Source organism: Corylus avellana, chromosome ca3 (genome assembly GCF_901000735.1).
Source record: "Corylus avellana chromosome ca3, CavTom2PMs-1.0".
In the NCBI taxonomy this organism is placed as follows: Eukaryota; Viridiplantae; Streptophyta; class Magnoliopsida; order Fagales; family Betulaceae; genus Corylus; species Corylus avellana.
Window position 1 is genome coordinate 30,350,559 of NC_081543.1, and position 13,572 is coordinate 30,364,130.

Sequence of the window (13,572 nt, forward strand, 5' to 3'; positions counted from 1 at the left end):
ATATAAGAGCACTAGCACTAGCAGCTTTTCAATCATTTTCTCTCAATTTAGAAAATAAAACTATTTTTTGATTTCCTATAAAAAAATACTTATACAAATTAAATACTATTTCTTTTTATTATTGTAACCAATGAGAGAAAAGAAAAGAAAAAAAATTGTAGGGACATGTGAAAGAGAAAGGAGACAGAATCGGTTTTTTATAATTTAATAATGCATTGGGCATCTAGTGTTTACCAATGCAATGATCATCTACAGTATTTCCCAATGCATTTGGAAACACTGTACATGTCCTTTGATGTTGGTTATATTTAGGGCTTTTGATGTGGGTGCTTTTTTGTGTTTTTTTTTTTTAGATTTTTCCTAAACATAGGGAAGGTAATGAGCTGCTGGTAGTGCTCTAGCACAGAAGAATTTTTGAGGAAAAATGGTCGTTTTTTCTCAATTCGTAAAATTATTCACTAAATAAAGCCGTTGTCAACTCATGTCCAAGTCACATGACATTCAATAGAAGTAAGGTCAACATATACGAAATGAAAGGTTATTAGAAAATATATATATATACCAGACAAGGTAAACCAGCAAGGTTCCATGGTCTAGTGGTCAGGACATTGGACTCTGAATCCAGTAACCCGAGTTCAAATCTCGGTGGAACCTCTTTTTCTCTCATTTTTGTTTTCAGTTTTCATTTTTCATTCAAGTACTTGTTACTTGTTAGCCTCTTTGTTTCAACGCCCACAATTTATTGCATACCCAAATAAGGCCTTCACAGTTTCATATATCCTTTTCTATCCCAACCTTATCCTCTTCTATGCCGTGCCACTAATATTATTATCTTCATTTAGTTTGGAGGAAAATTTTGTCCTTAAAAGAAATATTAGTATCCGCGTGGTCAGTTTAGGTTGTAACAAGACATAAGTATACAATTTAATTAGTAGGTTAAATTCTAACCCGCTAATTTTATATTAGGTTCGTGGGTTGTGTCAAAATTACTAATTCTAAATATCGAGTGTTAAGTTTGAGTTGTATTAAAATTTGAGCATAAAACTATATAAACAATTCAATCATAATCTTATTAATTTGATATTGAATTCATGTTAGGTTTACTGTTGGTATAAAATATTGCCCTACTGATATGAGGGCATATCAGTAAAATACAGTGGCAAATATATGAAGCTCAAACAACCAGAGCCTTACGTTTGAAAGAGAACAGAAAAAGGTTGGTAATAGTGACGTACTGTTATCCAAATGTTCATTGCGTGTGTGTCCGTGAGAGTGTGAGAGAGAGAGAGAATGGGAGTTTCCGTTGTCTCAGTTCCAGCACTTCATCAGAGCTTACTCTGCCAGCGTCCTTGCATTGGCAGCAGTACATGGTTACATGGCTCAACAACTCCCATTAGATACCCATCTAAACTCACCATCATCCCTCATTGTTCTTCTTCTTCTTCTTCTTCTTCAACTTCTGTTGTAGAAGAAAGCCCTCCTCCTACGCCTGATGCACTTCCTGTCCAGTCAGAAGCTGCCACTGATGACACTGGCAAGCTCCCTCCGAGGTACCACCCTTTTCTTTACTTCATTTCCAGCCTACCCAGATTAAAATATTGATCAATTTATGAACTAGGAATTATTGCCAATTATGTTCTAGAGATTATTTCGTTTTTTCTTCCGTTGCCCTCTGCTTGGATGCCATGAAAATCGAGACAGAGTGGGGAAAAGAAGAGGGTTTTTTCGTTTTGTGTTGAAAGTGTTTACTTAACAATGGATTGCTCATTGTATCTAAGCCAAGTATTGCTTAACAACAATGACTATTCGTACATATGATTAGAAAAGTTACGAACTTTGACCAGAAGTTATGCTCATATGTTCAGTTGAATTATCCTCTTCTAACAGCTTCATTCTTATCAAATGCATTTTGGCAATTCAGTTTTCATAGGACGATTTGCTCATTTGGTGGTTTAATTGAAAGGGGAATCAATTAAATATAGATGAGCCAGTTGTACTGGGAATATTTAGGGAGTGATTTGAGTTCAGGGGCTAAAGAGGACAGGTGACCAATGAATTAGAGTCTCTTACTTGACTAAAAGCTTGCTTAATTAAGTTTTTATCTTAATGGTCGAATTGTAAGAGTATTGATTAAATAATAAATTCACAATTTCGTGTTAGCTTAATTTTTTGAGATTAGTGGTGATTTAATAGTGTATCAGAACAAAAATCGTGAATTCAAACCTTGTCTGATGTCTATGTAACTCACCTTTCATTTCAATTGAATGGTCTACATGTTGGGCCTCAGTTATTGAGCGAGAGTTTTAGCCCACACACCCACACATGAGGGGCAGTGTAGAATATTAATTAGATAATTAAATTTATTATTTCCTATCGGTTTAAGTTTTTTGAGTATGAACGGAAGAACTCTATTTTCAGGTTACTAATGATGATCTAGAAAGTAATCCACACATAGTAAACTCCATTGAGTCTGTAGAGTTTGTCTCTGGCATAAAAGACCTTATAAGTGGTCACTTAGTCTTCATATCAGAAACTGGTCTGATTTTTGTTCTGTTATACATGTTTTTGCAGAGTACTTTGGGTAACATAATTCGTTTCTTATGCTAGCCACAATGTGTATTTGTAAACATTAAATTTTGATAGCCAGAAGAAAACCTTTTGACTTGACCTTTGCGAGGCTAATGAGGTTTCTTTAGAGCGAGATCGTAAGGGTACTTGTGCAATTTCTTTTAACTCCCTTACCTTCATGTTTGATGGTTGGTGATACAAATGAAAACAATATTCAATTCTTACAGGGGTTGTCAAGCCTGTGGGAGAGAGGAAATGGAGAAGGGATGCAATGGTGAAGGTAGGATTCAAGGTGGGATTGCAACAGTTCCAGGCTTTGGCTGGTGGCCAATAAAGGCTTACAGGCCTTGCCCTGCATTTCTATCATCTGGTGGTAGGTATAGGCGACGAGGGCAAAGCATGGATGAGGTTGCCTCTGGTGGCAGGTGTGCCTCTCTCTCTTTGTTTTATTCTGGTTCCAACTCTTGCATGAATCAGTTTCCTACTTTCACTCAGGTAATTGTGCATGCCTGCCATATTGCATTAGGAATTACTTGAGTAAATATAAATTCATGACAATTATTTGAATGTGCTAGAATAGAAAGTTGGTTTTCGTTTTCAGATGACCTTTCTGGTTTCTATTCTGCTTTCTTCCCCTTAAAACAGAATACCAACCACAAGGAATGAATCTATCATATAAAAACTTCAGATCAAAACCAATTCACTTGCATTGCCAATCCTAATGGTTTGTCATTCTTAACAATATTTTTCGCTCAGTCCACACAAACAGATAAGATTCATGCATAATATCATACCTAAAGAAAGAATCTATGCATGTATTCCTTCACAGCTTATGGCAGGCATTTGTTATAAACACTATGTATTTTGATCTTGAGCTGACTGCTCAATACATTTCAAATTAGTAATAAGAAAGATGACAATGTGATTTTCTACATGTACCCCAGTCTCAGCCATGCTTCTTGGCTCTCATCCTAGACATTTTTGATCCGTTTTGGTTGGTTGAGACTGTAGAGGTAATTGTAGATCTTTAATGGGTGGATCCACTGATCATAGTCATTATCAATCCTATCAACCAAATTGTTCTTAGGTCTTGTTTCTGTTTTTGCGCACTTCTCTGTCATTCACATGTATCCTGTCAAAAAGCCATGCTTTAGTGAATTTAGGAAGTATCTGTTTGTCTTTGTCACATGAATTGAGTATTCCTAGCTTGTAAAATGAATCTTTAAAGGATGAACACATGTAATAGACATTCTTTTGCCAATTCTTATGAGCAATACTATTCTTCACACTCATTTATTACACTCATATTACACTAGCTGACGTTGCACATTTTAAGTGACTAACATGAAAAAAGCCACTTAAAACACACCATATCAGCTGACGTGGTATAGGTGTAAAGAATAGCATTTACTCAATTCTTATTTGTGCTGTTCATTTCCAGTCAATTGCCAGCATTTTTCACCGTTGTTTTGGCCTTTTAAGGTATTAACAACTGATTAACTCTTGCAGCAACACTAGGCAAAGGTCCAAGGAAATTTAAGAGGTAGCATTGTATGACAAAGAATGATTAAGACAAGGCAAGCCACTTGACATGTGGGAGGAGGTCATGGTCTTCATCTGTGCTTATTGCCATTGGAGGGGTAAAGGAAGAATGAGAAGATAAATTCTTAAATCTCTTTTTTTTCTTTTTTTTTTTTCTTTTTAATTGTTATTACATCCCAACATATCTAGTATTTGAATGAGATTTGGTGGGTCGGATCTGTGCTACAAAGCCTACAATTCAACTAATATTCTGTAATGATTTTTGTGAAACGTGGACATTTCATTCCAAGCAAATCAGTTCAGTATAAATAAGCATAATGGCAAGAATCAGATTCGAGATTCTCACACCCATTTCATCAAAACAATATTCTTGTTTTCAATATGGATGAACTATATCAACCGAGGAAAAACCTGAACCATGAAAAATTCACATCATTACTGCGAAGAGTTATACTGCTATAGGTTTGCAACTCCAGAAACAATTGATTTGATGAGGTGTGGCGAATTGCGAATTTTGAATTGTTACTTTCTATTACTTGTTTGAGTCCAAATGACTCATTTGATGCTTTAAACAAGGATAAATTAATTTGGCTTGCTCAGTTTTATCCGAATGAATTTTTAACAGTTCAAGTTATCATCTTGTATTTGGCATAATTGCTAAGAATATGGTAAAAGTAAGTAAAAAAAAAAAAAAAAAGTAAAGTAAATAAATTGATGAACTTTTTTGTTAGCGTCTGAAACTTTGTGGAGGGGTCAAGTGTTACTTTTTAAATATTGAATGTAAAAAGAACAATGAGTGAATACTTTATGAGAGTAAAATGTAATTTTTCAAAATATCTTTATATTCGCATCAAAATATTTCTTCTTTTGGTAAAAAAGAAAAAGAAAAAAAAGAGAGAGATAAAAGGACAACTTTAGTCCCGACAGTCTTTTCATTACCGTGAAAGATACATACGTGAGACTCAAATCCAGATTCGATTCCCCCTCCAGAATTTCCCAAATTGATCAAAAAGCTTCTTTCTCCGCCAAATTCGTACGCTGTCAGAAAAACCTCAAACAACATGGAACCGGAAATCCAAGAGAGAATCGAAAAGACAGTGGTGAGGATTCTACAGGAGTCTGACATGGAGGAGACCACGGAGCACAAGATCCGGAAGCAGGCCGCCGCGGAGCTCCAACTCGACCTCTCCGACCCGCCTTACAAGGCCTTCGTCAAGCAGGTCGTACAGTCCTTCCTCGAACAACAACAACAACAACAACAACAAGAGGAAGAAGAGCAAGCAGAAGAAGAGGAAGAACGAGGAGACCCTCGTAAGGAGTACGATGATGATGGCGACCTCATCATTTGCAGAGTGAGATTTTGAAAAGTTTTGTGTTTTGTGTTTTTTTTTTTTTTTTGATTGAATTACATTTGAACTCACGCGAAGTGAAGAGGGTTACGTTTTTTGATTGTGTTATTTAATCTGCAACTGCAAGTAGAGTGAGAGATTTGAGAAAATTTTATTTTTTTTGTTAATTATTTTTTGGGTTTTGATTCAGCTGTCAGACAAGAGAAAGGTGACAATTCAAGAATTCAGGGGGAAGACTCTGGTGTCGATAAGGGAGTACTATAAGAAAGATGGGAAAGATCTTCCTACTTCTAAAGGTAGTTATTTTACTTTATATAGGCTTGGTATTTTTGTTGCTCGTTTTTCTTTTTTCAAGTTTATACTGCTTTCTATGTATTTTCTTGAGCCTCTTATATGTATTTTTATCTGGGTTTTACGCCAGCCCACTTTAGAATTATGGGTCGTTGAGTCATTGAAGAAGAATGAGGTGGTTGTGGTGTAAATATATGAGCTTTTCTTGTACTTTCATAATGCAGGTGTTTTTGATCCCTTATATGCAAAACAAGTAGTTTAATATAAGAGAAATGTGGGGTTGTTCTTCGATACTAAGAATTGCAGTTTGTTGAATCAGTGGAGAAGAATTAGGTGATTGTGGTGGACAATGGGGGTGTCGGGACAATTAGGGTTTTGAACTTGCTTATAATTATATGAGTTATTGCAGTTGATGTTTTCATTTCCTTACAGACGGTGCCAGTGCTTATGCTTGCTGCCTTGATTTAGAAAAGTTAGGACTTTTGTTGTCTATGCGTGTAGCAATTTTAGTGGCCGTGATTATGAAGGTAGAAATAATAAAAGTTGTCCAAATGGTAACTGTTCTCTGTTGTCTAATTGTTATACCTTGAAAAAAATTGAAAAAACAAAATACGATGTTGTTTTTGTGTGTTTTTCCCTATCATCTTTGATGGTTTCCCTGTAGTGATGCAGTACGTCAATTAGAAATCAAGCATTGCCTGTGCTTTTCCTTTTATCTTTAAAATTTCAAGTTTTTGATAGTTTAAGGTTGTACAAAATCTCTACTTCTCTTGTACTCAGGTATAAGCATGACCGAGGAGCAATGGTCAACCTTCAAGAAGAACATGCCTGCTATAGAGAAAGCCATTACAAAGATGGAATCACGGCTTATGTGATAATTTGAACCTAGTTTCCTTAGTGGTTGTAATAAAAATGATTTGACTTATCGGTTTCCTGATGGCAGATCATTTTGTTTAGAGCTTTAACTGCTGTTTCAAATTGGTGCCAGAGTGCCTCAACTCTTTTATGGCCAGTGTGGACCAGCTGAATTACATGGTATGTATTAAAGCACTAAATGAAATGACAATCTTTGTTGGCTTCTCTTGCTCCTTATCTGTTACCCTTTATTTTGTTTGCTGGGTTCAAAGATTGAAACTTATGCATTGTTGATGTTAGCAGAGTAATTTCAATCTGTATGGCAAGAATCCTTGGTGTGAAATAGTGAAACTCTTACTCATTGGCAGGCAGTGTTAGAGATAATTAGCATATATACATTTTAAAATCTGCAATAAGTACAAGACTGTCAATGCTTTTATGAATAAATATTGTGTATGCAAGACCTAAGCATCAACAATGTAAGCAACCATGACAGTTATATCATCAGGTTTGCCACCAGAAAACACTCTCCCAGAATTCTTAGCAGCTTTCATAAATGGTGTATAAACTTTCTTCTTCATTGATTTGTGATAAGCATGCTCTGCTACTGCCCAAGCCACCTGCTCTGGATTTAAACCAACCTCTGCCCCCAATCTTGCAGTGTCTCTAATCTGCCTCTCAAACATGTTATCAAACAGCCCGTCTGTGCCGACTATAAGCATGTCTCCTGATTTTACATCAACTGGAAATATCTGCATGTGTAAAAACTTTAACCCATCAATGAAAAATCAAAGATTTAGCATGCTGATGCCATCATAATAAACTCATCTATTATTCTCCTTGTCCTTGATGGTAAAGATATGAAATTTCTGATGCTTCTTCATGTTTACTGATGTAAAATACCTAATCAAAAAGCAATCTTCTCTATTTTACCTACTCTTTCAATACAAATTCCAACCTCTTCTCTGCTTTTTTTTTTTATTATTATATTCTTGCCAATTTGACCACTTGGAGAGGGAGAGAGAAGAGAGAAGGGAGAGAGAAATTATTAAAGAAATGATTTAGTGTACAATTAATAACAATCTTTTGCTATTGACTGCAGCACCAAATGAATTTTAGCTAGCCTCTAGCTAATCTGTACCTCTGCCAAATCGGGGGTGTCTGCTTCTTGTCCCAGCTGGAATGGACAATTAAAATAATGTTCTTGAATTTCGGATTTGTATATTTCATCTTTTCTAATCAGCAGAAATCCACTATCTCCCAAGTTAGCAACATGCAAGCACTGCAAAATAAAACGAGACACAACATAATCTCTAGAAAGTTAATTTACAAAAGAAAAAGGAATAAAAGAAACACTAAATAAGCTGAAAAGTATGTAACACGAACAAACTTTCTCCAAATTGAGTTAGATTCTTTAAAAATCACGTGTATGTTCTAAAGACAGATGTCAATTTAATAGATTGGATTGAAATATTGCAGTGTATTAAGAAGAAAGAGAGACATACATTGTCTATCAATGTTAATATGCAAGCTGTTGATGCTCCTTTAACCTTGGTGTTTGAGTAAGCTTGATTCAGAACTCTTCCAAGATCAACCTTCCCATCTGGTTCCATTAATATTGCCTCCAAAGAGTTAGCCATGAGTTGTCGGGCATATTCTCCCGGGTCGATACCCATGATGCCCCACCCACCCACGCCATCTGCCACACCAATTGTTTGTCTCTCTTCACATATGAAGTGAGCATCATCGCCTATACCTCTAAAACAACTTGTTCCCTTTGGTATGTAGTACGCTCCGGCAACCATTTTCAACCTTTTTTCTTCTGATCCATCCCTAAACAAGAATGTGGTAGGAAGCAAGATCATTTACGAATAAAATAACATACGGGTTGGTGCTCGGGCCTCCCGAATACCTACCCAATCAAGTGGGGCTTAAGTGTCCTCTCACATGAGTTATACAATACAAACAGCTAATTGCACCCGATCTCGATCAAAATCCTTCGTAGTTTACCATTTGACTAGCTAGAGTATGTGACAATGATATAAATTTGTATCAGCCGGAAATAATTCTATTCTTTACTGTTTTGAACACCAAAATTTTTATAAAATCATTTTTGGTCAAACAATTTCCTAGTCCTAAATAAATATGTATTGGAGTTTCATGTATTATAGGACTCAATATCAAGTAGAAATAAGGGTTAAATTCACTTTACCTCCCTAAATTCACTTTACCTCCCTAAAGTTTCAGGAGTTTTTCAATTCGAACCCCAATGTTTAAAAATTGACAATATACCCCCTAATATTTTAAAAATTTTCAATTCAGACTCTCCGTTACTAATTTTCGTCTAATTGGTTTGATGCACTCTATTCCACTTTTACCCTCATTAAAACCTATGAAATTGAGGGTAATTACGTAATTTTATAGGTTTTAATGAGGGTAATTATGTAATTTCATAGGCTTTAATGAGTGCAAAATTAGAATAGAGGGCATCAAAATCCCATATGAGATACTGGGATGATTTCCGTCCAATTAGATGGAAATTACTAACGGAGGGTTTGAATTGAAATTTTTGAAACATTAGGGAGTACATTGCCAATTTTTAAACATTGGGGTTCGAATTGAAAAACTCCTGACACTTCAGGGGGTAAAGTGAATTTTCCCTTAGAAACAACAAGACTACAAGAGTATATAATATATTAATACTACGAGACTCCCAAAAGTTTATCCCAAAATTCTCATATTCATAACAATTTAGAGAAAACTCAGATGGTAATTTATAGCTACCTTTGATTAATTTAGAGAAAACTCATACAATTTTTTTTTTCTTTTTATTTTTTGCATTGGACTCTTTCATTAATTGATATAAATATTGGCTAATTTACCATATTTATTTCTTAACATAATCACATAGACATGCATGGTTGCTGTGAAATCATTAATATTAACAACAAAAACAACCAAGAAAAATACTTGTGCATGCCTTTCACGTAGGATATATATTATATACAAACCTTAAACAACAAACTTTTCGTATGAATACACATACATATGCACAAGAATATACAAAATAGCAAGAAGAAGAAGAAGAAGAAGATTGAGAAACATACTTATCAGGGACGACAGTTTCTGTTGAAGTCTCCATGGAAGCCATTGTTGAGAAATAATTAGGCGCCAAAAGCTCTCTCTCCCCCCAAAGAAAAACAATTAAGTACGAGGTTTTAAAATTAAAGATGTTTTAGAAAGAACAACGTTTATATAATTTAAGAGTAACTAAATTCATGAGAATAACTTAAATTACAGCAATTATTTAGAAGTCTAATTGAAGTAGAAACCAAAGCCTATCTGAATTATGAAAAAGAACAACTTCAGTAGCATGCAACCACGCAACTATGATAAATTAATGCTTTGGCCACCACGGCATGTCTTTAATTTCAATATCTTTCTCAAGAGTAATGAATTATTATTATTTTAAAAATAATAATAATATGTTATTATCGTGGAATTTATATATTTTATAGTCTAATAATAATTATAATTTTATTTTCTTTCCCCTAAGCAAGGCCTATTATGCCCATGAAATACATTTTATCCTTATACCTTTCATATTGTTTGTCAAATTCCAACACGTACGATATATGAGAGATCAAACAACATCCAATTGTTGTGAAGCGGTTGACTGCATATATGGTCTCTACGCAATTCTGTCCAAGGAATTATGATAAGCATGTTTTCAGCTTTGGCCTCAGCCATTCCTTTTGGATTTGTCACTCTCAATTCCTATTTTTTTTTTCCCGGGATTTGGATTGGTTGCAAAGAAGTTATACGATAAATGGCCTCCATATGCTTGTACATGTATTTGGACAGTTTGAAACCGTGTTCAAACAAGTAGAGGTGTAGTACTTTTTCTCTTATATACGGACAATTCATTGCACTCAATTTTTAATTATTTTAACCAAAGAAAAAATATCCTTGTAGGTGAACAAATTATTACACGGATGGTTCTGCGCACCCATATTTTATCAAGTTTTTAACAAAGTACTTATAAAATACAAATTATACCCCAACAATCATGTATAATTAGCATTTCACAAACATTCTATCACAAAAATTGACAGAAAATGTAGAGTAAATTCATATGATGAAATTGAAAATATATAAACTCTTTGGTAAAGAGAAAAACTAGGTGAACTAATTTTGATATTTTCCATTAACCAAAACTATATCAATCTAAACAAACACACCCCCCACTCCAAAAATATACAAACATTATTATCAATCCATCACTACCCACTAAACTCCCAAAATCTCAAAAAAAAAACTCCTTATATCATTTGTTTATAGACAAATTTTTCTTTCAAATTGATATAATAAAAACCTTTCGATCCATTCTATTAACTCACATACGTCCTAAGAACATAGGATTAGTACATGTTTTAACGACCGACATATGTCAGTTAATAGAATTTCCTCGGGAAAAACCTTTACACGCCGGGCAGTGCACCAACCCATTCTCATTGCACTGCCCACACCTTTCCTTATCCAACCCACTCTTCACGAGCTTACAACTACCACCACACTCCAAACACGGCACAAACCTCTTTCCCCCACACCCCTCGCACTCTTGCATCATCACTCCTCTCTCCACACGTGCGAGGCCCAGGATCCGACCCAGACGGCCCGACTCGTTCAGATCCAGTAACTCCTCCACTCCCCCTATGTACCTCCCCTTCACGAACACCCTCGGCAGGCTCAACGACTCGTCGTTTAGCAACTTTCTCAGCTCGCTTAGATACTTCCCGTGCAACGACACGTCGCGCTCCTCGAAAACCACGCCCTGCAACTCCATCACTGCCCGCGCGCGGGTGCAGTCCTCGTGCGTGCGCCGCACCCCCCGCAACGACGTCGTGTAGAGAACCACCGCGTCGGCGCCTCCGTCCGGCGGGCACCTCGCCGGAAACTCGCTCAGCGGGTCCTTCTTTGGCTCTCCCTTTTGCCTCTCCATCCTGTCCTTAACGATAAATATGTTCTCTCTCAGGGGCTTCGGCTTAAAATCCTCCGACACGGTCCGATTCGACTCGGTCCTGTTCAACTCGGGCGCTTGGAACGAGAGGCTCTTACGCGGCGCGTTGTTCACCGGATTTGAGCTGAGTGGTTTCGTTTCGGATTTTGCCGACGTGGCGATAACCGTGGCCTTCTTGGAGGAAAGCTTGGCGTCGAGCTCGTCGAGGGTGTGGAAGGAGGCGCTCTTACGTGGTGCGTTTTTGGCGGGGGGTGTGCTATCGTGCGCCGGGGTGCGCAGTGGTTCAGTTTCGGGTTTAACTGAGGTAACGAGGGATTTGGGCTTCTTGAGGTCGTCTAACTGGAGGGCTTTGCTGACTTCGTCCCACGTGTGGGGGGCGTCGGCCTCGAACGTGCTGAGCTTCTCGAGAATCGGGGCCGGCACGTGCGAGGGCTTCTCCTGGTGCTCCAGCGGCGCATGGTTCACCACCAGCCACGGCTCCTCGATGGCGTTGATGTCGAAGACCGCGAAGCTCGCGGGGGCTGGGCGGTACGCGAGATCGACGGTCGCCTTGACTCGTGTTGAGGAGGCGCACCCCATTCTCGGCCGTTGGATTGGTGTTGTTGGGTTTGGGGTGGTGGATAGTAGATAGACTTGTTTAAAAGACACGGAGGCGGGGTGGTGTGAGGGGTGTGAAGTGTGATGTTGGAGGGAAATTTGTGTGGTTTTGATGACATGGATAGAATTTTTGGGGTTTGTTGTGAGCCAAAGGATGATGTGTGGTGTGTGAAACACCTAATATGGACCTCTAAATAGTTGCCACGTGTCACAAGTTAGATTTTGGATGAATATGGGAAGAAGAAGTGCCACGCACACTTTAACTTCAATCTCACACTTCAAAGGTTTTTGTTTTTTTTTTTTTTTTTTGAGGTGACACTTTCAAGTTCATATTATGTGACGTCACACTAAAAAATTATAATTGAATCCAAAATTTAATAATAATTCATGCAAAGTTTAATTGTATTTTTAATTATCCTTTTAAAAAATGTGTACTTGAAAGTATAAGTGAGAATATGTGTAACATTTCTCTAAATGAATTTGCACCATGAATCTCAAAAATAGACTAGTCGTTAAAGGAGTTGAGTATACCAAGATAATTAGAAACCAAGGAAGAAACCTTCCAATTCCGATACGGGGTTAAATGGATGTGATGGAGCTTGGCCTTGACTAGTTTGCTAATTTTGTAGTTGTGCTTGTTTTGTTGTGAAGAAGAGGTTGGGAAAATAATAGACGGTTTTCTTAGGTTTGATATTTGATAAGTGCTAAATCCTACAATTTTATTCTAACTTCTTTCTATAGAATTGATGGGGTAGTGCTCACTAGTTCTTTATTTTTTTAAAACAATGGTTAATTTATGGGCTAATAATTTCTGTCATGCCCACTCAGTGGAATAAGGCCTCATTCGGTACATTATTCTTAATATTTTATCAAATTACTACATGGGGTTTTAAATTTATCAAATTCCTCTTAAAGATATGCATCGCTTTTTTCATACATTTACTTCAGGATTTTTCATGAAAATTGTGATATGTAGGTGTAACGCCATGTCAAACCCAATAAAATATCTCTGTGTACAAAAGTGATATCTTACCTTGGAACAATGGAAAACAAAGAAAACATAAAGAAAATGATAATATATATATAAAGGAAGGGGAAAAGGGAGAAGATGAGGGTTCTGGCTACTAAGGGTGTGAGTATGTCACCCCCTCACCCATGCACACATTGGTGGCAAGTGTGAGTGAAGTGGCCAACCCCTGCAAACGCTCGCAGAGAGGTGATAGGGCAACCCCACTCTCCTCCTCTATGAGTCGGTTGAGCAACCCACCCACTCAAGTAGGACGTGGGCTGTGACTTGCCCACGTTCCCTCTGCCAGTGAAGGCGTTGATTGAGAGGGGGCATGAGTGAGT

The 13,572-nt window shown here is 37.1% G+C and overlaps 4 protein-coding genes and 1 non-coding gene across 6 annotated transcripts; 3 read left to right on the forward strand and 2 right to left on the reverse strand.

The window, feature by feature from the left end:
- The first annotated feature begins 582 nt into the window (after nt 1-582).
- On the forward strand, nt 583-654 carry TRNAQ-CUG (transfer RNA glutamine (anticodon CUG)). The gene has a single exon. It is a non-coding gene; the product is annotated as a tRNA-Gln (tRNA).
- A 568-nt stretch (nt 655-1,222) lies between these two features.
- On the forward strand, nt 1,223-4,449 carry LOC132176088 (uncharacterized). The gene is made up of 3 exons (XM_059588211.1): nt 1,223-1,550; nt 2,796-2,993; nt 4,078-4,449. The coding sequence occupies exons 1-3, from the start codon at nt 1,291-1,293 to the stop codon at nt 4,106-4,108; spliced, it is 489 nt and encodes a 162-aa protein (XP_059444194.1). The 5' UTR covers nt 1,223-1,290; the 3' UTR covers nt 4,109-4,449.
- A 586-nt stretch (nt 4,450-5,035) lies between these two features.
- Nucleotides 5,036-7,861, forward strand: LOC132175577 (RNA polymerase II transcriptional coactivator KELP-like). 2 transcript variants are annotated; one of them, XR_009439445.1, is made up of 4 exons: nt 5,036-5,462; nt 5,650-5,755; nt 6,531-6,785; nt 7,708-7,861. XR_009439445.1 is itself a non-coding variant. In XM_059587555.1 (3 exons), exons 1-3 carry the CDS (start codon nt 5,172-5,174, stop codon nt 6,623-6,625), a joined length of 492 nt encoding a protein of 163 aa, XP_059443538.1. In that variant the 5' UTR covers nt 5,036-5,171; the 3' UTR covers nt 6,626-6,830. The 2 variants fall into 2 exon arrangements, 1 of the variants encoding a protein (XP_059443538.1); XM_059587555.1 differs by lacking the exon at nt 7,708-7,861 and having other exon boundaries at nt 6,531-6,830.
- On the reverse strand, nt 7,070-8,470 carry LOC132174402 (probable protein phosphatase 2C 55). Its single transcript, XM_059586064.1, has 3 exons — nt 8,111-8,470; nt 7,747-7,887; nt 7,070-7,357 (listed from the first exon to the last, which is right to left on the reverse strand). Exons 1-3 carry the CDS (start codon nt 8,468-8,470, stop codon nt 7,070-7,072), a joined length of 789 nt encoding a protein of 262 aa, XP_059442047.1.
- Nucleotides 8,471-10,713: 2,243 nt separating this feature from the next.
- LOC132175069 (uncharacterized) lies at nt 10,714-12,421 on the reverse strand. The gene has a single exon (XM_059586883.1). It carries the CDS (start codon nt 12,202-12,204, stop codon nt 11,056-11,058), a length of 1,149 nt encoding a protein of 382 aa, XP_059442866.1. The 5' UTR covers nt 12,205-12,421; the 3' UTR covers nt 10,714-11,055.
- Between the last annotated feature and the right edge of the window lie 1,151 nt (nt 12,422-13,572).